The sequence below is a fragment of the Fundulus heteroclitus genome, chromosome 12, assembly GCF_011125445.2.
Source record: "Fundulus heteroclitus isolate FHET01 chromosome 12, MU-UCD_Fhet_4.1, whole genome shotgun sequence".
Lineage (NCBI taxonomy): Eukaryota > Metazoa > Chordata > Actinopteri > Cyprinodontiformes > Fundulidae > Fundulus > Fundulus heteroclitus.
This window is the reverse complement of record NC_046372.1, coordinates 38,689,397-38,712,942: the sequence shown is the minus strand read 5'-3', so window position 1 is coordinate 38,712,942 and position 23,546 is coordinate 38,689,397. Positions and strand designations below refer to the sequence as shown.

General features: G+C 40.8%; 4 protein-coding genes across 5 annotated transcripts; 2 read left to right on the top strand and 2 right to left on the bottom strand.

Moving 5' to 3' along the window:
• Positions 1 to 2,137: 2,137 nt before the first annotated feature.
• LOC105917326 (phospholipase A2, group IB (pancreas)) lies at positions 2,138 to 4,785 on the bottom strand. The gene is given in 5 exon segments (XM_012852104.3): positions 2,138 to 2,390; positions 4,107 to 4,234; positions 4,340 to 4,479; positions 4,481 to 4,497; positions 4,602 to 4,785. Coding segments are annotated over 5 exon segments (438 nt in total). The 5' UTR covers positions 4,636 to 4,785; the 3' UTR covers positions 2,138 to 2,271.
• A 3,617-nt stretch (positions 4,786 to 8,402) lies between these two features.
• Positions 8,403 to 11,901, bottom strand: asgrl1 (asialoglycoprotein receptor-like 1). 2 transcript variants are annotated; one of them, XM_012852099.3, is made up of 7 exons: positions 11,732 to 11,901; positions 11,568 to 11,651; positions 11,404 to 11,490; positions 11,253 to 11,303; positions 11,030 to 11,169; positions 9,858 to 9,973; positions 8,403 to 9,772 (listed from the first exon to the last, which is right to left on the bottom strand). In XM_012852099.3, exons 1-7 carry the CDS (start codon positions 11,805 to 11,807, stop codon positions 9,619 to 9,621), a joined length of 708 nt encoding a protein of 235 aa, XP_012707553.2. In that variant the 5' UTR covers positions 11,808 to 11,901; the 3' UTR covers positions 8,403 to 9,618. The 2 variants fall into 2 exon arrangements, with proteins under 2 accessions (XP_012707553.2, XP_012707552.2); XM_012852098.3 differs by having other exon boundaries at positions 11,568 to 11,660; positions 11,732 to 11,900.
• A 2,119-nt stretch (positions 11,902 to 14,020) lies between these two features.
• Positions 14,021 to 17,663, top strand: LOC105917323 (cytochrome c oxidase subunit 6A, mitochondrial). The gene is made up of 3 exons (XM_036144580.1): positions 14,021 to 14,163; positions 17,117 to 17,259; positions 17,359 to 17,663. The coding sequence occupies exons 1-3, from the start codon at positions 14,055 to 14,057 to the stop codon at positions 17,446 to 17,448; spliced, it is 342 nt and encodes a 113-aa protein (XP_036000473.1). The 5' UTR covers positions 14,021 to 14,054; the 3' UTR covers positions 17,449 to 17,663.
• A 1,541-nt stretch (positions 17,664 to 19,204) lies between these two features.
• On the top strand, positions 19,205 to 22,824 carry LOC105924803. Its single transcript, XM_012860573.3, has 7 exons — positions 19,205 to 19,556; positions 19,671 to 19,845; positions 20,811 to 20,881; positions 21,058 to 21,231; positions 21,309 to 21,406; positions 21,479 to 21,550; positions 21,650 to 22,824. Exons 1-7 carry the CDS (start codon positions 19,526 to 19,528, stop codon positions 21,791 to 21,793), a joined length of 765 nt encoding a protein of 254 aa, XP_012716027.2. The 5' UTR covers positions 19,205 to 19,525; the 3' UTR covers positions 21,794 to 22,824.
• Positions 22,825 to 23,546: the final 722 nt, after the last annotated feature.

Sequence of the window (23,546 nt, the reverse complement as noted above, 5' to 3'; positions counted from 1 at the left end):
GTTGCCTGCAGCTGTTTCCTTATCTTCTAGCCGCCCTGCCTGACTATTCCTTGGACCTGCTCTCGCCCAGCCCACTCTATCTAGTCTGTTTTACTGATGCTTGTGTGCTCTGCCTAGACTCTTTTTTGCTGCGCTCTGCATCACTGGGAAGTATTTGCTACTTCAGGTCAAGTCTGCATCACCTCACAACTTCTGGTCCGTTCCTGTTCGTGTCTGGTTCAACCTGCAGCGTCTGTTCAGGTCTGGTTCTGCCTGCCTCGTCAACCACTACTCATGTTTTCAATAAACTTTTTAAACATAATTCTGTCTGGCTTGAATATCGCATTCTCAGAACTCTACCCCTTACACACAACCTAATTTATGGATTTGCTTGTTTTGATTTCTTTGGATGTATAGATCGCTCTGTGGTTACCTCCACCTGGAGCACATTTCTAGTCAATATCCCTCTCAGAAATGTATGTACTGAGAGAAATGTTGGACTGATGTCCCTGCTGCATATTTGCACCTCTTCTACTTTCTTGACATCCTTAGTTTTACAATGTTTTTGTCTTCTGTTGTTTGCTGTGATTAATTTGTCTTTTTTTTATGTCTCATACATCCTGATCTCATCTCAGGACTTTTCCACATTTTATTGGCCTAGTGTTGCCCCTTCCAGCCAGCATGGTGGGAGTCACCGTTGTCCCCAGAAATTCCTCCAATATTAGTTATTTTTCTCTTTGGTCTATGAAGTCTCTCAGCTATGTGTTTTTTTTTTTTTTTTTTCTGGTCTGTTGCGTAATAATTTTTCAAGGGCTCATCACAGCTGGGTAAATAACTGACATCTGGGGAGTTCCCACAAATATCCTCTGTACCTAAACCACATCAGAGGATTTATGACTAAAACACACAGAAACTATTTTTGGTAGATAGAACATGTCATGATTCTGAACAGAGCTTGTTTGTTAAAGTAGTTTCTATTTGTGTTTAGGGCTCTGACATGGATGACATAAAACACATGCCTCCAGCACTTTTTCCATGCATGATCCTTTAAACTTTTCCACATTTAGTGACGTAATCACATGTTCTAATGTATTTTATTGGTATTTTATGTGATACACCAAACAAACATACAGCACATTTGTGAAGAGATATGAAAATCATACTTATTGTTTTTTTTTTGTTTGTTTTTTTAACAAATACTTATTTGAAAGTTTCATTCATTTGTATTCAGCCCCCCAGAGTGAATACAATCACTGCAATTGTAGCAGCAGCAAGACTTTTAGGGTATATCTGTCCCAGCTTTGCATGTCCAGAGTGTTAAATCTTTACTAATTTTTGCATAAGCAAAATACCTCAATTTCAGGTACATTAGATGAAGAGCATCTTTATTGCGCAACTGTTGTCATCCAACATATTCTCCGTCCTGAGCTGTAGCTCTCTGCAGCTCCTCCACAGTTACTCTGGGCCTCTTGGCTGCTTCTCTGATCAATGCTCTCCTAGCCAGGCCTGGAAGGTGAGGAGGAATAAGGCTAGTTGAGCTGAACTCAATGTGATCTGAATCTCTGCCACATGGGGTAGAGTTGGATCATTCGAATTCTTCCTCTCCTTCTGGAAAACTGGCTGTAAATGGAGAAACTATGTCAACAAATTATATTTACTGCATGACTGGTATTCTTTCGAATGTCTGTTTATCACGCGTTGTTGTTGTAGCTTTGCAGAAATAAGTGATTTGTTTTGATCAACCCTCTGAATATGTTTGGTTAGATTAAGGATCCTTTCAGCACACGGCCAGATTTATCAGATTCTGATTTTATTTTTACGTACATGTAAGGTTATGAAAGGGAATACTTGGGCTGTAATTATGCTGAAATTGTTCGATAGAAAAATAAGTGACCTGTACAGTCGACAGTGAAAGCTGCAGTTCCTTTACACACGGTTTTCACTCACATTGAAATTAAGGTTTTACACTGCATGGTTCAGGCCAGCGGCAGCCAGGGCTGAGGGCTGCAGCTGCTGAAGGACGAGGACAGGACCATAAAAGTTCTGTTTCAGCAAAGACAGAGACCAACGTTGTGGCCTTTGTTATATGAGCGGTCTGTAGCTTTAAGAAACACGGGTAAAATGTATTTTGTTCCAAAAAGTGGACAGTGACAGAGCCTCTTGTATGAGCAGACAGTTTATTCAAGTACTTTTCTTCTAAGACAATCAAACTCTGTATTTCGTTATCCGTAATGAGAAGCGGATCAGATGTGGGAGACAGCTGTGGAGCACATCCTTAGCTCTCTGCCCTCATTAGGTGCAGAATTTAGGATCCAGGTACTTGTTGTCAGGGTTGTATGTGTATCGAGCAAAGCAGTGAGCCGCCACGCGGTCACACTCACACACCGCAGCCTGGCACTTATCATTGGTCCCTGCGAACACAGAGAAATGGGAATAAGTGAGAGGATGCGGGCTTGGCTGTGCAGCATCTTTTTATTGCTCTTTAAACACAGATAGAGTGTGGACAGTATCTACAAAGGCTAGAAAAGCAGCCATAAGCAACTGGCTGCGTTTCTGCACCCTGTTACCAATACATGACGAGAGGACCAACCAGCTGTGAATTGGTTAGATCTTGTGGCTGGCAAAAGCAATCACACTTTTTCATATTTTATCACATTAAATTTACAAAATCTGTTTTCAAATTTGGATTTAATGTGATAGACCAATAGTGCGTAGCTATAAAGAGGAAGAAAAACGACGAGCGTGTGTATGATGTGCCTATTGTTTTAGACCCTTTTTTTTAAATTTGATACCCCTAAATAAAATTTAATCAGTAAACAGCTGTGAGTTGTTCACGTCACAAACCCGTCCTTTATGAATCAAGGACCTTTGTCATGCGTCACCATAGTGAAGTTTTTGATGACACCGGCTCAAGTTGCACACAGATTACATATAGCATGCAGGCACAAGACATCATATTTCCACATTTAAAAAAAAGATCAATAAAAGTTTCTTTTATTTTTTTATTTCATGGGACAGTTGTAGGAAGAAAGTCATTGTTGAAAGAAAGCTGAAGAAGTCCCATTTTTTGTTTGCCACGAGTGTCGTTATGTAGCGAACATGTGAAACAAAGTGCTCTGGTCAGATGAGAAGCAGCTTAACTTTTTAATCAACAATCAAAGCTTGATTGAATGTGAATGTGAATACAGTTGCTGTGCACCCTCCCCTCATGCTTGTGCAGAGGGGAGGGTGTGCAGGGCTACATACAGGGCAGTCCTCAAAGACCTGTTAGAGGCTGCAAAAGACTGGATACTTAGGCAAAGGTTCACCTTCTGGCCTGACAATGAGCCTAAACATAGACCCAGGGCTACAAAGGAATGATTTAGCTCAGGGGTCAGCAACTTATCGGTCCAAAGAACCTTTTTTCCCCTTATTGGTACAAAATGTAGTTTCTCTATAGCATCAAAACCCTTATGAAACTTTGGAAAAAGTAAGAAATGTATACAATATACATGTATACAATATACATTATTTCACTGTGAAAGTTGAAAAATCAATAAATTTCTATTTCATTTACTATTTCGTATCTATTTTTAGATCTCTGAACAAAAAAAAAACATCTTAATTGTTTTTTTTACATTATTAAGCGGGCTGTGGGTAGCTGGTATGTGCCTCATTGGTTAGAATGGCCTAGTTAAAGTCCAGACCTGAGCCCACATGGAGTCTTTAGGAAGACTTGCAAACAGATTTTCAGATGTTGTCCATCCAGTCTGAGCTTGAGCTATTTTATATAGGAAAACAGACAAAAATCTATCCTATAGATGTGTGAAGCTGGTCTGGATATTTACTCCAAAACACTAACTGTCCCACAAGGTTTTCAGATTTTATTTGTGAAGTATTTCGAAAAACTTCATCATTATGGACTACTTTTTGCTGGACTATATCACATAAATTGCTATTAAGAAAGCTTGAAATCTGTGGTTTTAACGGATGAATATTTTTGCACGGCTCTGAAAAAATGACCGTTTTGTGTCATAAATTGGATTTTTTTTGTTTTGTTAGAGAAGTTTTTCATTCTCAAATCCAGAATATGAAAGATTGAATGAAACTTTAACCAGTCATAAACCATCACTGTCTCAAGGTCTTACCTGAGCAATACACCTGTTTGTTTGAGCAGCTGAAACCATAGGTAATAACGTAGGGGAGGTCAAAAATACCCTCGCATTCAGGAATCTTCATGCTGTTGCTGTAGCACTTATCATGGACTTGACAGCACCTCAAAATGGAGCAGATGAGAGACCATGTGTGGGAGATTTAGTCTCTGCTGTATAAAATACAGAAATGTATATTAAAAAAATGTATAAAGTGGATTGCATCCTACCTGTCCACATCGTCCACGGGTGTTCCACCTCCACCCAGGCCGCACCAGCAGCCGTACTCATTATAAGCCAGAGGATTAACACCAGGCTGGGCACAGCTGATCATCTCCCCAAACTGCCACACGGCGTTGGGAAGATGACCGGCCACTCACCACACACGCTGGGAAGGACACGTGAGGCGGACAAATAAACCCATCAGTGTCAGAACTTCAAACAGCTCTCAGAAGAATGGCTCCAACCTACTGGGAGCTTGTGCAGGCTTACCAGAGAGAAGCAGCACAAGAGCCTTCACATTCATGGCTGCAGATCAGGAACTGATGGAATGTGTGGCAGCGTCTTCTTAAAGGGTGGGGTGGCCGGGCAAATGCAGATAAGAACCAAAGGGAGGGGGGGTGGTGTTCACTGTTCAAAGCTTGTCTTGTCTGGCCTGGCCAATCCTAAAGCGGGATATTATGTTGTGGGGGGGAATCAACCATATATGATTAATCCAGTCCCTTAAGCGACACTCCTCCTGTGTGGATCTGGATCTGGGGTTGGTTCTGCAGTTGCTGAAATAAATGAACGTTTCTATTATAATCTGATTTACTGAACGGATCTGTGAGTTTGCATTCCCTTTACTGATAGTTCTCCACCATTGCTCCTCATCATGTTGTTGCTTGCCTCTTTGTTTTAGGTTGCTCAGTTGACAGCATTTCACATTTTCAATTCAGTTTGAGTTAAATTTTATTTATATAGCGCCAAATCACATTCACATTCACATCATCTTAAGGCACTTTACAAAGTCAAACTAAATCAAATCATACAGACAGGTTGGTCAAAAAGTTTCCTATCGAGTCTCTCCAAGCAGCATTCACTCCTCATGAAAGAGCGTAGAGCCACAGTGGACAGTCGTCTGCATTGTCCATGGCTTTGCAGCAATCCCTTATACTGAGCAAGCATGAAGCGACAGTGGAGAGGAAAACTCCTCTTTAACGTTCATCTGCTGCGATCTACTGAGGTTAGAGAAGACGAGCAGAGACACAAAAAAGCACAGAAACACACATTGATCCAGGAATCCTTTCTATGTTAGATGGAAATGGTAGGTAGCAGAAACTTGGGCACGTTTTTTTGATGACCATCTTAAGTCTGATATAAACAATGCTGACATTGTGAAACGGGGGAAACAGATAATTTATCTTATCTTTTTTTTAATCTTTTTTTATCTGTTGTTTTCACAGTTTGACAGTTAAAGACAGGAAAAGCCTGAACACACTAAACATAGGTATGAAACAGAGAGATCTTAATGTCTTCTGCAACCAGGAAATAGTTCAGAAGGGAGCAAGTACCCTAGCCTCTCTGGGACTTGCTCTGGCAGGCGAATTGTCTCTGCTGCCTTCTGTCAAGCTTTTAAACTTTGTGTAGGGTCCTTTGGGTGGTTTTAAATGTCCACATATTGACTGCTTGTATGTTGTGAATAATGTGTTGCAAACATGCTGCTCTTAACTAATTGCCCCTTGTGGGATCAATAAAGTTAACTGAATTGAATTGAGATTATCTGCCTCCCCTGGATGATGTCACAGCTAACAGAACGACAGACCAGGTGTACCTACCATACAGAGAAAAAAGGCAGAGAGAACATAAAGTTAAAAGTTGAAATAACAACAAACAATGCAAATTGGAGAACAGTATGGGGACCTCAGCAGTTCTCCTACTGACTGAGAGAAATAGACCCTGATGTCCTCCAGCAGTATAGCAGCATAACTATAGAGATAGCTCAGGGTAACATGAGCCACTCTAACTATAAGCTTTGTCAAAAAGGAAAGTTTTAACATTAGTATTAAAAATAGACAGGGTGTCTGCCTCACGGACCAAAACTGGGAGTTGGTTCCACAGCAGAGGAGCCTGATAGCTAAAGGATCTGCCTCCCATTCTACTTTTAGAGACTCTAGGAACCACCAGTAGACCTGCAGTCTGAGAGCGAAGTGCTCTGTTAGGAACATACGGGGTAATCAGAGCTCTGATATATGATGGAGCTTGATTATAAAGGGCTTTATACGTTAGAAGAATAATTTTTAATTCCATTCTTGATTTAACAGGAAGCCAATGAAGGGAAGCTAAAATTGGAGAAATTTGAAGGAGCATTCTCACATGCAGTCCTTCACGTGCTTAGATACAAACCACCATCCAGTTCTGGTAACTTCATCTTTGTTTTTTCTTTTATTGTGATTTATCATCATCAGCTAAAACGACTAACCTGTTTTACTAAACTGCCTCAAAATGTTTCTCTGTGAGCGTGCCACAATTTGCCAAATGCCTTTGTTGTGAAAGAAGAAGTTGGAAGCCTGGAAAGTGGAAGCAAGCACAGATATAAAATCACTTTAACACGTGTCTACCATCCTGACACCCATATCAGATATTGATTCCTAGTGTATTAATAGAAGATAATCTAACTTGGTAGACGTCCAGTGGAAAGTTGTGAGAGTTGCAGTAAATGGCAGTTATTTATACAGCTGTGTTCAGCCCTATTTTTATTGATTCAGCTTTCAAAAATACAAACCCGAGCGATTAAAGGAATATTTGGGGACCCGAAGATGTGTGCACGGCTGCTGCTGCTGCTGCTGCTGCTGCAAGGCCGCAAGAATACCAACTTCTCTTCAACCCATCCTTTGCCTCCAAACAGCCACATTTTCTAATAACCTATTACATTTTTGCATGCGTATACTATCATTTGCCCACAGCGTGACACAAATATACTATCTCATTCAGGTTTTTCGGGTGCCTTTCCAGAAAATGCTGCACGTAAGAGTTTGAAAGACACAAAATCGGGTTCCTGAAGCAAAATACTTGGCATACGCTGGATGTCAGCTTTCAAAAAGATGTGTTTAGGTACGGTTTGGTGTTTGCTAAATCTGGAGTTAGATACACTTTCCATCTATGAATGCGTGTTATTTTTTTTGCCTGGCAACCGGGACTCTCAACTTTTAGACTATTACACATTTGTCCCACCGCTTCCACAAATTTCAGGATACTTTATTGAGATTTTATGTGATCAAAGTGATGAATAATTGTGAAGCTGAAGGACCTTTTATTGCAAACAAAAATGTGGCATGTTTGTGTAAAATTCTCCGTACTGCCAATTTTAGCTGCATTTACAGCTGTAGATGTTTTGGGGAAATGTGGCGCATGACTCTTCCAGCTTTGTATATCTACATTCTGAACCTTTCTCTCAGTCATTGTTGAATGGACAGCATCAGTGGGCGTCAATTTTCATGTTTTGCCACCGATTCTCAATTGGATTTAGGTCTGGACCTGTAGTGGGCCGTTCTAACATGAATTATGTTTTGATCTAAACCGCTCCATTGGCTGTACGTTTAGGAGACGTTCTGGTGGAAGGTGAACCTCTGCTCTAGATTTCTTACAGGATGCTGACAAGCTTCCCTGTCTCTGCTAAAGCAAAATGCCCCCACAGCATCATGCTGCCTCCACCATGTTTCATGGTGGGACCGCTGTGTTCGGGGTAATGTGCAGTTTTGGTTTTCCTCCACACACATCGTTTTGTATGTGAGCTTTTAAATATTCACTTCATCTGAGCGGATCACCTTCTTCCACATGTTTGAAGGGTTGGGTACGTGGCTTTTGGCAAACTGTATGTTTTAGATTTATTTGACCTGGCTTGAATTCACGGTAGGTTTGGAAGAAAGGAGCTTTTGAGGTCCACCTGTTGCCAACTCCAGAGAAGAGCCTTAGATAAACTGATACGGCACGCCTTACCTCTGACCTGGGTCTTGTTGTGTCACCTCTAAATGAACCAGAGTGGATCACTGTACCTGGATTTCTGAACATCTAGATTCTCATCTCCGTGGACGAGGGAGTCTCTCTACAACATCTCTGCGACCTGTCCTCAAGGTTGTGTCTGCAGGAAGGCTCCTGTCTCTGGGATTTAACCAAGTTGATACCAGCAAAAAGAAAAAAAAAAATCACTGCACCTGGTTCTTTAAGGAGGTGATCAGTCATGATAAATGTAATTCTTGATTCTGGGGGTTTCTTGGTCTGTGTGAAGTCTACTTTGAGTCAACATTAGACAGCTAACAGTGATTGATCGGGCTGATCATGAAAACGTTTATTTACGACACATCACATCATCAATACCATATTTACTCAAACTTTGGTTTAATGTTTTAGGGAGAGACAGTTTCCAAATACTAAATAGAATACTGCACAACAATAGCTGGAAGCCCAAGGTTATGAACGAAATGCTTTTAAAGTTTTGAAAAAACAAAACCAAAAAACATACTGATCTTGAATATATTATTTCAAAAATCTTACTGAGGTAACTAACAGAAAGTACATCATTCGTTTTGAGAAGTTCTTTTGAATTAGCTGATATGCACCTGAATAAAATGTTTTCTATAACTAATTCAGAGTTGTAAACGTAACATGGTTTGAAAGTCTCAGGAACACAAATATACTTTACTTAATAACAATTTTAGTAATTTCAATGGCAACAAATCCTAAATTGCTTTTTAATAGCAGGTAGAGAAGCAGAATTTCTTTCATTTCAAGGCAAGCCAATTATTAGAAAATGTATTGAATCTTTATATTTACATCATTGTCACACTCCTGCTCATTTGAGTTCCTGTCGCAAACGCTTGCGATACTTTATTCTAAGAAATCAAAGCCATTAACAGTCTTCTTGTCGAGAGGAGGTGGTTAATGCTGCCATCTGGTGGACAGATGAGAGAATTTCAACTACTATTATCACTGGTTCTCTGAACGTCTGTTTCCAGAAAAAAGCGAAAAGCACCAAGGGTTAGGGTTAACTCACCATACTCCATAGGAACTCTGGGAATTATTGCCCTGTGTTCTCACATCCTAACAAGCACATTAGCTGCTCACCCTCATGTGCATGTTATGGCATTCACAATGCCTCACAAAAGTACTCACATTTTGTAGCATGAGAACCACAAACTTCAGTGTATATATCAGAATCTATGTAAAAGATCAATAAAAAGTGGTGCATAACTGTGACGTGGTTTCAGAAATAACAAATGCTTTTGTTTTATTTCTAAAAATCTGAGAAGTGTGGCATGCGTTTGTACTCAAGTCTTCCACACCCCCCTAGATTTTGTTTCCCAGGATTGCACTGTATTTGGCTCCAGCCATCTTCTTTTCACTTCTGACCAGCTTCCATCTCCCTGAAATAGAAAAAAAAGTACCCCCACAGCACACTGCTGCCACCACCACCGTGTTTCACCACCTTGCATCAGCAAAGCATCAACTGCACATAAGTTCCAGCTGTCTCTCATGCCGTGGCTTCACAGATGTACCTGTACAACAGGCTACAATCTGCATCGTTCCACAGCTTGAGCTTGCGTTTCAGGGAGCCATGCAGCTGCCCGCAGTCCTCTCCGTTCTCTCTGAAGGCCCAGTTGTCCGGTTGACCTTGGTCCCAGAATCTAGACGCCAGGAGGAGCAGGGAGAGCTCTGAAGCATTTGGTCCGGTTTAGTACCTCTCTCTTTGATGCTTCACACTGAACTTACTTTGGGGTTGAGTCGTAGTCGGTTCCGTCCACCCAGCTCCATTCGCCCTCATGCTGTCGCTCCACGAGTCCAATCCAATAGTGATATTTGATTTCCACTATCCTTGAGATGTAGTCCTGGAATTTAAAAAGAGCGCATAAAGAGCTTGAAGACATGGTAGGTTCATTCATTTATTTACATGATACCATGTATGTACAGTTCCTTGCAAAAGTATTCACACCGCAAAAACAGAACTAAAAATAAGTCAATTTTTCTTGAAATTAGTGTATTTGTCCTTGATTTCAGCAGAAATATAAGATTATTTGCCAATGGAAATAGTAATTTTACCCCTAAAATAAGATAATTATATATAATGCACTTGAAATAAGATGATGGAGATGAGTTCTTCCTAATTTAAGTGCAAAAATCTTATTCCATTGGCAGATTATCTTATTTACCTGCTCAAATAAAGGACAAATACACTAATTTCAAGAAAGTTTTAGTTCTGTTTTTGCAGTGCACCTTCCTTAAACGTTCCCACATTCTGTCACATTACAGTCTAGATCTTGAGTGTATTATTGGGGATTTCGGGTGATAAACCAACACAAGATTTGATCCAAACCATTCCGTTGTTGCTCTGGCTGTATGTTTGAAATCCTTGTCCAGCTGGAAGGTGAACATCGTCGCCAATGTCAAGCCCTTTTGCAGCTTCTGATAGGTATCCATCAGGGATCTGTATTTAGCTTCATCTATCTTCCATCAAACTCTGACCACCTTTTTTACCCCGGCTAAAGAAAAGCATCCCTACACTGTGTTCCACTAATGGAACGGTGTCTTCAGGGTGATGAACAGCCACAGTCCAGCAAACTGGAAATGGACCTCGGTTGCATTTGGTTTTATTAAGTGGTACCAGAGTACAGCAGGCTGAAGACAAATGCAAGCCACACTATTCTGCTATATATTTTGTAAAGAATAAAAAATGAAAATTAAAAGTCTTGGAAAAATGTGCAGGTTCCTTCCACCTCCATATCATGCACTAGGCCGTGTTTGCCTATAACATGAATCTCAGTAAAATCGCCAAAAGTTGGCAGTTGTATCACACCAAAAGGGGTGCAAATACTTTTGCAAGCTGCTTTTATTGACGTATTTCAGTGTGTGTGCTTAAGCTTTCACGGAGCTAAACGGGACCTCACCAGCTCCTCCTCATTGTTGAGAACTAGCAGGTGGCCTCCGAGGGTTTTACACTGATCTTCTGCTCTTTGCCACGTCGCGGTGGCGGTGGAGAGCAGATAACACCGTCCCTGGAAATTCCCCCATCCCTGCCTGCACGTCCCTGATTTTAGAAAGGTCAGCAAAGTCAAACTGGATCAAACACAGAGCATTTTTTTACTTGTTTTAAAACAAAAGAGTTTTTACCTCTAGTTGGAACAAGTCTCTCCAACAGGGCCTCCGTTGCTGGTTTTGAACCTTGAGTTTAGGAATCCACAGAAAGCCACAAAGATTTGACTGTATGTTTATTCTGAGAAGTCAGAAATCCCTTTTTTTGCTTTCTTGTTGTTGTTTCTACCTGAAGCAGAAAGCGAAGTTGGTCCTTTACTGCCGATCGTCTTGAGTTGTAGTTTGACATCGGTGATTTCCTTGTTCAGCTGAGAGACTGGGAAACGAGATTCTTGTGTGATTTGCAGCAGTACATCAATCGCTCCGTTTAATGTGACGTGTTTAGATCCCTACATTTCACCCCTATGACAGTCAGCAGAGCCAAAAGCAGCAGGACCAGGACGGCGTAAAAGACGTACTTCAATACCGCCTTCAATCCTGAAAACACTGACAAACGCTCAGGTTTTTCACTCTGCCTGAAACAACTGAGCAACCATCAGCCGGCGTGCACGTTTTACCTGTTCGTTGGCGGATGCCGCCGTCCGCATCCAAGCCGCCGTTAGCTGAGTTAAAAGGGTAATACTGAGAATCCATCACTAAAGGAGACTAAGATTTGTGTCTTGTTTGCGACCAGTATTCATTCCACAGACAAACTTCCAGAATCGGAAAAGAGATTGGCCAAATATTTTTTGCCCGTTATTTGGCCACATTTGTTAGTTATTAACAGGTATGCAAATACTGGTCTGGAGTTTAACCCTCATGCTACCCTGATGTCAACATAGAAGAGCTGCAGGATGGGTTTTACCGAGGACCCTGTCAACTTCTGTTAAAATCCCTTCCAGGCGGTTCAGCCATTAGAGCAGCCATTTCTACGGCTTTCTTCCTAAGTGCACAACCTGAAGTGTGTGTGGTGGCCCTGATAATGATATCCAACCTGTTTGCAATGACAAACTATCATTTCTTACAGTTAATGTAAAAAAAGGATTTACTCTCTTGATAAAAACCAACAACTGGCAAAGACCTTAAATTATCTTGTGGACAATTAATTATCCTCCGTGACTCATTAGTGCCCAGAAACCAGCATCCCGTCGGACCGGAGGGTGTCAGTCCATCACATCACCGGGGAGTATTGGGCCGATCTTCTTCACAATGCTTCAGTTCAGTCAGCATTTATTTTTGCATTTTTGACACTGTGATGACATTTTATTCAGGTTGAGGTCTAGACTTTTATCTGCACCACTTCGTTTTCAGAAGTTCTTTTTGTAGATTTGCTGCTATGCCTGAACTGGACCCTATTTCACAATCCTCTCCATCCCCCTATCCTGCTGCAACTAGTTCAGGTTGTGGTTAGAATTTTCAGATCAGTGTACTACTGTTTTGGTTTCTTTTGTTTTATTTATGTATTTGTTATGTTTTATGATGTAACAAAAAAGGTAAGAATGAGAATTTTTATGAAATGTCAGATTTTTTTTTAGAATGTTTATGAAAAAAAATTCCTCTGAGATTTGGGGCATTTAGGAAGTTGACACATCACTTGCCCTCTGTACTATATACACGTACATCTTCTATGCCTGCATGTCTCAGGTAAATAGTAATTAGTCCTGTAGCAGACATCGATGTTTATTTGTCACGCTTGCCAAGGAAAAAACAAACTACAATGTCAAATGTCAGTCTTCTGAAAAATTAATATACATTGATTTTATTTATTATTTATTTAAAATATCTATAATTTTATCATATATTGCCAATATACTACTAAAATGTAAAACATTATATGTGATTCTTTCAAAATAGCAGACTTGAGCATTTTGATTTCCACACACGTTTTATGTGCTTTGCTCTCTGGATATTCTATTTTGGATATGTTCCAACTAAGTAAAAATACATTGCTCTGCCTCAACTTACATGTTCTCAAGACTCTACTGATGGTTAAACATGAGAAATTTATCTTTGCCATTTATGCTGATTAAATATAAGATAGATACCGATCGCAAACGTCAGAGGTCAGTGGTGTTAAGCATCTCTGATAGTATATCCAAACGAAGGTCCTACCACTTCATTTCCAAGTGCGGCTATGACTAATTTTCATTTTTAAGAGATAGAAATACTTTTTTTTCCGTCTTATTTGACTGAAACATGTGTCCTACCACAGAGCTGAAAGCTGAACTGAGTAGTGAAATGGGATTCAGCCTCAGTGTTGTTGTTCTGTTACAAAGTCCAGTCTAGGCCACGTTTTCAAACAAAGCTGCCAAACATATGGACTGACGCATTTGTACACTGTGGTTGACAGAACACGTCATGGTTGGGGAGAGCATGACTTCAGCGCGCCAACAGGTGGGAGAACAAGCCCACATCACCATCTCTCCACCACCGTGCGCGGCAGTTGTGGAGAGGGAGCCTGGCATTGTGTTTTATGTGGATTTGCCGTGTTTGGTTTTCACTAAACAGAAAACAGGAACCGGTGTGAGGAGCAACAGTTTAGGAGGAACTGACCAGAAAACACGATTATAAATGACAGCAGAGGGCAGGTGTGGTTTGCTCTCGAGCAGGGAAGGGGCAGGAGGAATATGGCAAGCCGTTTTAACATAAATTCGGTTTTACCGCCCTTACTTTCGAGATATCTCAAATTGTTTTATGACTAGACGTTTTAGCAATTTAAGATATCTGGAATGTAATTACAGATAGTCAGACCAAACCGAATTTATGTTAAAACGGCTTGCCACAGTAGGAACCATTTATGCTAGCATGGTGGCGCTGTAGAGCTCGTGCGTTGTAGCTTCAACGCGTCACTCCGCCTATACAAGCGACTGCTTCCGGTCTCCGGTCTTTCAAGGAAGGAAAATGGCGGCCTTCGGACGTTTCTCTCAGATGTTGTGGAGGTCTTCGTTGACCCAGACCCGGCGCCAGCTGTCAGCCGCCGCCGCCGCTGGGGGCCATGGCGAGCAGTCAGGTAACCACGGGCCACGGCTGCGTGTCAGTGAACGAGCAGCGTCTCACAGAGGCCCGGAGCAGCAGCTCCTCTGCGGAGTGTGACCTTGCTGAGTTAGCGCTAGCTCCTTTAGCAGCCGCTCCACATCCTTGAGCTTCTCCGGACGCCCCCTAAAACCACAGGTTTGCTGCTTAAAACAAACAAAAAAAGGGGCCGTCGCGGTCGCAGTTAAACGTAGCAGTTTAGTTTTGATCTTATGTGGCTGTGTTGGCTAATGGCGTGAGAGTGGAGCGGCCATAACAGAGATGATGAAGCTATAATACCAACAGCCGGTCTCCATATCATTTCTATGGAGACCGGCTGAGGCTCAACTAGCGATGGGTTCAATGGTTTTCTGCCCCAGCTTAGGGGAAATCTAACTTCAAAGATTATTTTATATGGGCATGTTGAAGTTAAATGGACAAGTACTAAAGGACAAACATGCCCATCAGAGTGAATTGCTTAATGAGCTGCGTGGAAGGTTAACCTGTCTGACAAAATGTGACTGCCCTGATTCACTGTGCTGTCCTTTGTGTGTATAGGCATGTACACACACACGAAAAGATATATATATATATATATATATATATATATATATATATATATATATATATATATATATATATATATATATATATATATATACACACACACAGAGGTGAGTAGAGTAGCTAAAGATTTTACTCAAGTAATAGTAGCACTACTTCAGCAACATATTTTTTTACTCAAATAAAAGTAAAAAGTAGTCAACCAAGTAAGAGTCAAAAAGTATCCAGTAACCAGGCTACTCAAGAACTGAGTAACTAGTCATAACAGCTGAGAATTTCATATTTAAAAATTATGTAATCCGACAGACAAATAGAATGTTACGTGCAAATTCAGGTATTTTAAAGACACGAGACACTAAAGATAAGAGATGCTTTTCTAAGTATTTTTATAATAAACTTGAAACAATACTTTAAGCAGTTGATGTACATACAGGATGTTAGAACAGTAGTTTAATGACAACATCTACTGTTTCCTGTACCTTCATTTGACCTCCAAATGACTCATTGAGCTCAGCAGATAGAAAATAACAAAGCTTGCGTACAAATAAGAAGTCTCACTTTAACATAAAAGTTTTTGTCTCTCTGGTGCATTTTTGATCAAGTATGTTTTTTATTCATGGAGTTATTTACAGCAGGTAGAGTGGCTAGAAGTTTTACTCAAGTAAGCAGTGATACTTGAGTAATAATGACTCGAGTGAAATTAAGAAGGGCAGTGCAGTAAAACTACTCCCAAAAGTACATTTGGTTTAAAAAGTAACTCAAGTAAATCTAACTAGTTACTACCCACCTATGTATGTATATGTATATTAGGGCTGGAAAGAAAAGAAAAAAAGCATATCGATGAAATAGAAATCATATTGATCGATATCGATAATTATCAATAAATCCAAAATAAATATTCAAAGTGCAGCCCTGGCCATTTTATGCTTAGATACAGAAAACACAAACAATTCAGACTCAACGCTTTATTCAACCAACTTTTTGAAAGAGGCGGGGCTTGGTGACAGAGCCCCGATTGTGGGTCTGCTTTGTGATTGGCTGGGAGGATGTATTGCCTGTAATATTAACCTACATGATAGACTAGAATGCATAGGGAACGAAAACTGTTATTCTATTGAACTTTTTATTGACCCTTTTTTTTTTTGCTAACATTGATATACGTCTATCAATTGATATATATTATTGAATCCTCGTTCAGTGTATGTATGTGTGTGTGTATTATATATATATATATATATATATATATATATATATATATATATATATATATATATATATATATATATATATATATATATATATATATATATTATAGCTGAAACCCAATATCACTCCCATTGGCACAGCCACTTAGCTGAGCTTAGCTGTCTCCAAGCCTGTCAGCTCATCCCTTTCAGCTGCTGACCTGAAAGATAACAAATCCTCATCTGAAACACACCTTATACTAGTGGAAACTTTGTCACAAGACGCATCTTTTTGTGGTTTAATCGTCTTGAAAGAGGGAAGAATAATCTGCCATGAGTCTCTATCCTCTTGTCGGCAGTTCAAGGGTCCTTGAACGTCTGTGATCGGTGACGACCTCCCGTCTCCTACCGTGATCGTTATTGGGTCATCCAGAATCCCTGGTGGAGAAAACTTCCCCCTGACTGCAAAAAAACCCCATCTCCTGACTGCAAAGATGTGATCGGTTGATCAAAGCACGTCTTTCAGTGTGAGGCTGACGATACTCAGCCATGAAAAGCAGAATAGCCCCGACTAGACAAACTGCTTAGTGACGCAGACAAGAAGTGTCTTTTGGTCAAAATCACTAAAAGAGTGCTGCACGTCTGGTATCTTCTTATTGTTTCTGGGACACCTTTGGCCTTCTCTGATGGATTAAATACCTCGACGGCTCACCACTGGTGTTTTTGTTCTTTCTTCACATTTCTTCAAAGTCAAATGAACTGCACTGAAATGGGCCTAAACGTACACATTTGTTTTCCTTTCTTTGCCAACTGATCATTTACACTAAGTAGATCATATTTACCAGTAGAAGGTCACTAAAAGTTTAAGAGTCAGCCGCTTCAGACCAGCGTCAGAAGGGGAATAAATGGAAACGGGTTGAAATATGTCTTTAGGAAAAGGTTTACTCAAATCAGGTTAGGGCATTATAAGAAGATTTATCTCCAAAGTTCATGAAAATTCTGAGATACCAGAAGGTATAAACCTATTCGCTAAGTTCATTGGTACAAAATGGTATGTCTGCTGGTGTTAGTCTGTTTATGCACTTCTCTCTTGACATTTGCAGGCCTTTGCTGTAAACGGCTGCCGTTCTTGCTAATCCTTTATTTCTTGTTCCAGGGAGCATGTTTTCCTTGCTTTATGAAATATGTTTTGTTTCTCGACAGCTAAAACATGGAAGATCCTGAGCTTTGTGGTTGCCCTGCCTGGCGTTGCCGTGTGCATGCTGAACACCTTCCTGAAGGAGAAGGAGCACAGCCATGAGCAGCCTGAGTTTGTCCCATACTCACACCTTCGCATTCGCACCAAGGTCAGGCTTTAAAGTTTATCTACATCGCTGATTTGTCTCATTTTCCTGCTATATCGTTGATCTAATGCTGTTTTTTTTTTTTTGTGTGTGTTTTAATAGCGTTTCCCCTGGGGAGATGGCAACAAAACCCTGTTCCACAACTCGCATGCTAATGCCCTCCCTGACGGCTATGAGGGGCATGATGAGTGAAGCCTGCAGACCTCAGCTCTGGCTCTAAGGAGCTCCCTCTGCTAACATTACAGGACCACACTCCTATTTACAGTTTCATCTTTGGAGTTTTATTGTTTATACCTCTGTGCTCTAGACATGGGGCACCTGAACCAACAACTCCTTTTGTTCTGGACCATTAAACAAAAACGTCAGCTTGAACTTAATGAACATGAATAAAGTAACTCTTTAACTGATTTGTGGTTTTGGTCTCCTATGTTTCTGTTTTCCTTTTTCTGTTAGCTTTATGCATTAGATTCAAAGTTTTTGTTTTTTTTACTTATTAAATCTAAATATTTTGGTTAAAGATCGCACAATTTTTAGTTAGAAAAGCAAACACTTGCTCACATTATGCCCTTAAAAGCCAATGTTTTTTAGCTGTTAAACTTGCTGGTACCCATGTAGTTGCCTGGGTCTCTACAGCCTTTAGAAGTATTTGATCCCTGTGGATGGGTCCCTATGGCTGTCGGTTCACAGAGGGCTTTTGGTATGGGGCCCACGTGGGTTGAGAATGTACTAGCCATATGTGCAAAACCAACTGAGCACCCTGTGCAGTCCTTACCCATAGCATAGAAACATCTAGGACAAACAACCATCCACACACATTAGGCTGAGGTGTAAGAAAGGAGGTAAAAACAAAAACATAGGGGGTGAATATTTTTTGCAAGGCATCATACATTTAATGAGGTTTGGCTAGAAAACAGAAAATAGTGTAAAAGCCCCCCTTTAGCATGCTGTTTACTATATGAAGGTGTTGAAGCTGGGAAACTTAAAACATAGTTGACAAAAGTTATTTTTTCCTTTTTAAAGGGGTTAAACAATTGTTTTTTTATAATTCATGCAGGTCCTAATTTGGTTTATTAGCTTTATTTAAAATGGATATTGTTTTGTAACTTGCTGCAACCTGATCCTATTCAGAAAGTCTTTGGCCATGATGCTTTCTAATCATGTAACTGGATTTAGTTTGTAACTTCTGACTATTGAAATGTTCATTTTCACTTTCAGTGACATGTCATCGATGCTCTATTTATATATATAAAAAAAAAAGCACAACTTTCCAGTAAGCTCCATTTAAAATGCTGTTTCATTCAGCTGCACTTCCTTTTTAATCATACTTGTATTTACATAGATTTAAAAATGACCAAAGCATCAAAAATGTAAAGTTAAGGTGAGCTGGACTCTTGTAGTTCATAGGTCAGTACAGGTAGCCCTTTGTGTGATACAGTACCGATGAAGTGGCTCAGTTTTAAAAAGGTTGGTGACCCCTGCTGTACGCTATGCTATTTGTGGGTTTTGCATTGTGTTTCTTAGGTTTTTCATTTCCTGCCTCTGGGCAGTCTTTTTTTATTCTCAGGACTGCAACTATTTCGACTAGTTAGTCAAAAATATCAGGGAAACTTAAAATTAGCCCTACTTATGAGGAAAAAAAAGATTATTCAGGCAAGCACCCAAAAATCATGGCTGGAATTGAGTTATGTTTCACAATGCAACCACCAAGCAGCGTTGCACTGATAGGAAGTTTTAAGATTACTTAATTCTGACCAATAATTATGGGCCCTGTGACAAAAAATAAAAATAATCCCAAGAGCTCATATTTATATATGTCATTTTCTTTTTCAGGGAATTGTTCTAACTGGTACCCCTTTAATTGCGTGTCTTTCAGTCCGTTTTGTGCCTTCAGCGTGTAACCACAGGGTAACAATGGCACATGACGCCACGCTCCGTACCACGTGACTCGCTCTTTGTTACAGACTCCGCCTCCCTCACGCGAACGCGCCTTAAGCCGAATTAGAAAATCCTGGGTTAACAAAGCTTGTCCATGTACCGCCCGGTGACAACGGACGTTCCTTCTCGGTTCTGTTTCCAGGGCAGCTGTTGCCATCGTGACTGGTCTCGGAGCTGACGTTCGCGCCGACCCGGCTCGGTTTCGCCCCGATTCTCTCTCCTGCCGCGGGTTACGTTTCGATTACTAAATCTAGCATTGAAACATCTCGGATAAGTGCGCGCGCTCGCTCCGCCGCGCAGGGGAGAGCAGTCGCGCATCGAGAGCCAGAACACAATGATGATGATGATGATGAACGCGGACAGAGGTGAGGAGACAAGAGTCTTAAGATATCCAAATGCATGATGGGGGGTGGATAACAAATATACAGAGTTGTGTGATCAGTGTGCATTCATGGATCGTGTTGTGTTTGTGATCACAGATTTCCAGATGATTAAAAAACAGGAGCGGGCCCATTTCTTCAGCTCCAAGGAGCAAGAACTTATATTGAAGTTGTATGAAGAAGAGCGAGAGATCCTAACAGCCAAATCCAACACAACCAGCGCCTCTAAACAGAGAGAGGAGGCCTGGCAGAGGATTGCTGATAAGATAAATGTGTAAGAGCAACGTTGGTCACCGACATGTCAGAGTCCTATCATGAAACATCTGTACTGTTTATTTATGGCTCAAAGGCACTGAAGCAAGGAGTTCATACCCCTTGGATCGTTGCACATTTTGTCTTGTTATAATCACAAACCTCTATGTGTTTTATAGGGATATTGTGTCAGAGAGCAACAGAAAGCAGTGTGTTTTTTTTTTCTTTTTTTATATGTAAACCTCTTGTATTTGTACTTAGCCCTTTAATAATGTTATCGTTTGCTGCAACTACAGCAGCAAAAAAAAAAAAAAAAATTTTATTATTATTTGGATTTAGGTCTTGTCTTTGACTGGGCAATGCTAACACATTATTATATCACTGATCAAAACAATCCGATTACTTTTACAGCCTCTAACAGGTTTTCTTTCATCCATCTTTGCATTAAATCGGACCGCTTTCCCTATATTTTGGTGTAGAAACTTTTACATGTAGCCCAAAGAGCACCTTCTTCCACGTGTTAACCCCCACATGGCTTTTGGCTGGCCATAAATTGGACTCCGCGTGACTTTCCTTCAGCAACTGTGTTCTTCTTGCCATTCCTGCCCTAAAATTGCCCAGATTCTCCCACCTGAGCCGTGGATCCCTGCAGCTCTTCTAGGGCGTACATCCTTTTGTTTTAGATGCCTATATTTTGGTCGCACTGGATTTTAATTTCATGTTATCGCCGTAAAACAAGGCTAAAAATGGATACTACACTTTACAGGATTTTAAAACTACATATCCTTTTTCCTTCCATTTCAGAATTTTGCGCTACTTTGTGTTGAGCTCTCAGATCAAATCCCTTGTAAAAAACCTGGACGTTTGTTGTAGTAATGTAACTAAATAGGAAATGGTTCAAGGGGTGGGAACACTTTTTATGGCGTGGTAGCTTAAAGTTTGAATATCTAAGCAGTAGATGAAGTAATATTTATTTTCCTGACTCAGGGTTTCGGACAGCGGCTACAAAAGGACGTGGCAGCAAGTCAAAGTCAAACACAAAAACATCATCCAAACAGGTATGCTTGGAAAGCCACACACTCGAGTGTGAGAGACCCTTTTGTTTGAAATGCTTTTCCTCTTGTTATTATTATTATTATTATTTTATACCATTCCTATTTACTGACCTGCCAGTTGAGCCGTTCCTTTCCAGCTCTGTGCTCAAACGCTTTCTCTCAAATTTGTCCCCGCGCAGCAAAAAGGAAAAGGACTGAGGTGCTGAGGCCCGAGGGAGGCTCGGACACCCGCTCCATGACCTCAGCAGACGAGGATGCGGCGCAGAGCAGAGAAAACACGCTGAGGGTGGAGGTCCTACCCGGAGCCACCTGCCTCGGCCCGATCAGTGGATCCGACAGCTCTTTTATGAGCGGTACGTTTAATTCAGCCCTAGGGAAACGCTGTCTGCACATTCGGAGATAACTGGGTCTGTTGTTCACATGACGAAAGTGTCAGGCCATCCGGTCCTCCTCCTGCCGGTTACGAAGACGGAACCAGAGAGCCTGAGCGGCGACGAGACGGACATCAGCGAGGCCCGCTTTGACGGGGTAAGCGCCTGTACCTGTGCTTCATTTGAGCCATTTCATTTTTGACATTTTTCTAACATTCTTTTCATGAAGGATGCGCAGAACAGCAGTTTTCAGGAGGTCGGCGGCTCGGCAGGGGCCACGGGCGGGACTAGATGTGCTAAGGTGAGAGCCGCGATTCAAGACTAGAGGAATTCGGTGAAAAGAAATGCAACAAGGCTGCGTGCGCTGCTGACTTGTCTACTATCACGTTACGTTTTGCAGAAGCAGACAGATGAACTGAGAACCCTTTACTGCTGTTACCTCAAAAAGGAGATAGAGAATCGGGACCAAGAGATGGCCTACAGAGCACTTAAAATGAAGAAGCTGGAAAAGGAAATCCTGTTACTTGATAAGCAGCTGATGTGATTGTAAAAAATATTGCATTATTACTGTAATAAGTTAATTATATGCCGGTAACTTGACAGAGCACAGGTCAGTCAGCAGGTTTGAACTGCTCTCATCAGTTGTCGCAACGCTTGTATCAGAACAATCCCAAAACATGAGCAATCTCTGCTGCTGCTTTGGGCCCCTAGGCCAGCAGGGGGCCTCCAAGGTCTCCTGGGATCACATACAAGCTGTAGATCTCAAAACCCTCACATTTGTAGTGAAGTTTCAATACAAAAGCTTTTCCTATAGCGTGAAAATGGTGAATTTAACAAGGTTAATAAAATAGCTTAGTGGTAAGTTAGGGACCGTATCCATTTCTGAGAGTGATTTTTCACATTTGAGAAGAATAAGCGTAGTCTGCAACAAAAACTAGAGCCTCCCTTTCCCACTGCTGCACCGAGTTTACCAGCTTTCATGGCGTTCGCCGGCCCAGTTGTTCCAGCAACAGCAGTGGTGAAACAGATGTAGTTTGACCAAAATATGTGGCAAACATAGGGACTTTTTTGCTGATTAGAAATTTTAGGGGGCAATCTTATGACATAAAATAATATAACAGCAAAGGCATTTAATATCGGGTTGCAGCTCACAAGACAGTTGTCATTTCTCTTTCCTTTTTTTACATTATTTTTAATACATTCGGACCACGTGGATTGAGGTCAGATACTGTTGTTGGTTTTGTTTCATTTTCATCTGTTGTATAGTGTGGACCTCGCTTTACTGTACAAAAACATCTCTAATTGGGTATAAAGTGATATGTTGAGACATTCAGATTTGTTTTTACCTTTTAAAAAACATTGTTATTACGCTGTATGTTGATCATTTTTCTTCTTTCAAATCATAATTTTGAATCACTTAAATCCTTCAAACATGCATTCATTCATATTTAATTTACATGTAATATATTGTATAAGTACAATTGTATTTATTTCTTTTTTAATGTCATCATTTTTGTATGCACTTACTAAAACTCTAATTTGTTGTAAAAAAATAAATAAAAAATGTTTGTTAAAACAAACAAGAAAAACTGTCTCTTGCTGTAAATGTATAAAGGGCTTTTATACAGCATTATCAGAGCAAGTCATATTATCAGGTCAGTGTTTTTCTGTGGAAATTCTGAATGCTACTCTTCAAACGAGATTATGAACCATTTGGATCAGGGGATTATTCTACAAAGACAGGTCCAAATCCTTCAGAGAGCGGTTTGCGCCCCCACAGCGCGCTCCGGAGGCCTGGGCATCCTCCAGGGGATCCGCAGCGTGGAGCCTTCTCTTTTTACGCTCCGATGGAGGATATGTGTGACACTCAGAATGTGGAGTAAACACGGGGCTGGAAAACAAAACCCGAAAGTCCGTCCAGCCATTTCTTCTCGCTGCAGGTTCCAGCCGCTGGTTCCACTGAGCTGCAGCCTGTGCGCGTCCCCGCCGCGGCCGCTCATGCAGCCCTTTTAATCGAGAGCCGAAAACATGATCTGAATTGCTTTGAGTGGCCGAGCTTGAAATGTGTTGCCTTTGTAACCCCATGTTCTTTGGATTTACTTTACCACTGTGACTGAGTTTCTTAATTTTTTTTTTGCGAAAAAAGAAAGGCCATTTTTAAAGGTGTTGCGTAAATCAGGACTTAATTTGGTTAAGTTTTACGTCTATCTGTAAATAATAGCTTTGTTTTTGTGATATTCCCTGCAGTCTGGCACTGCTATAAATATCACAACTATCCTGTTGTTTTTAAAGAGAAC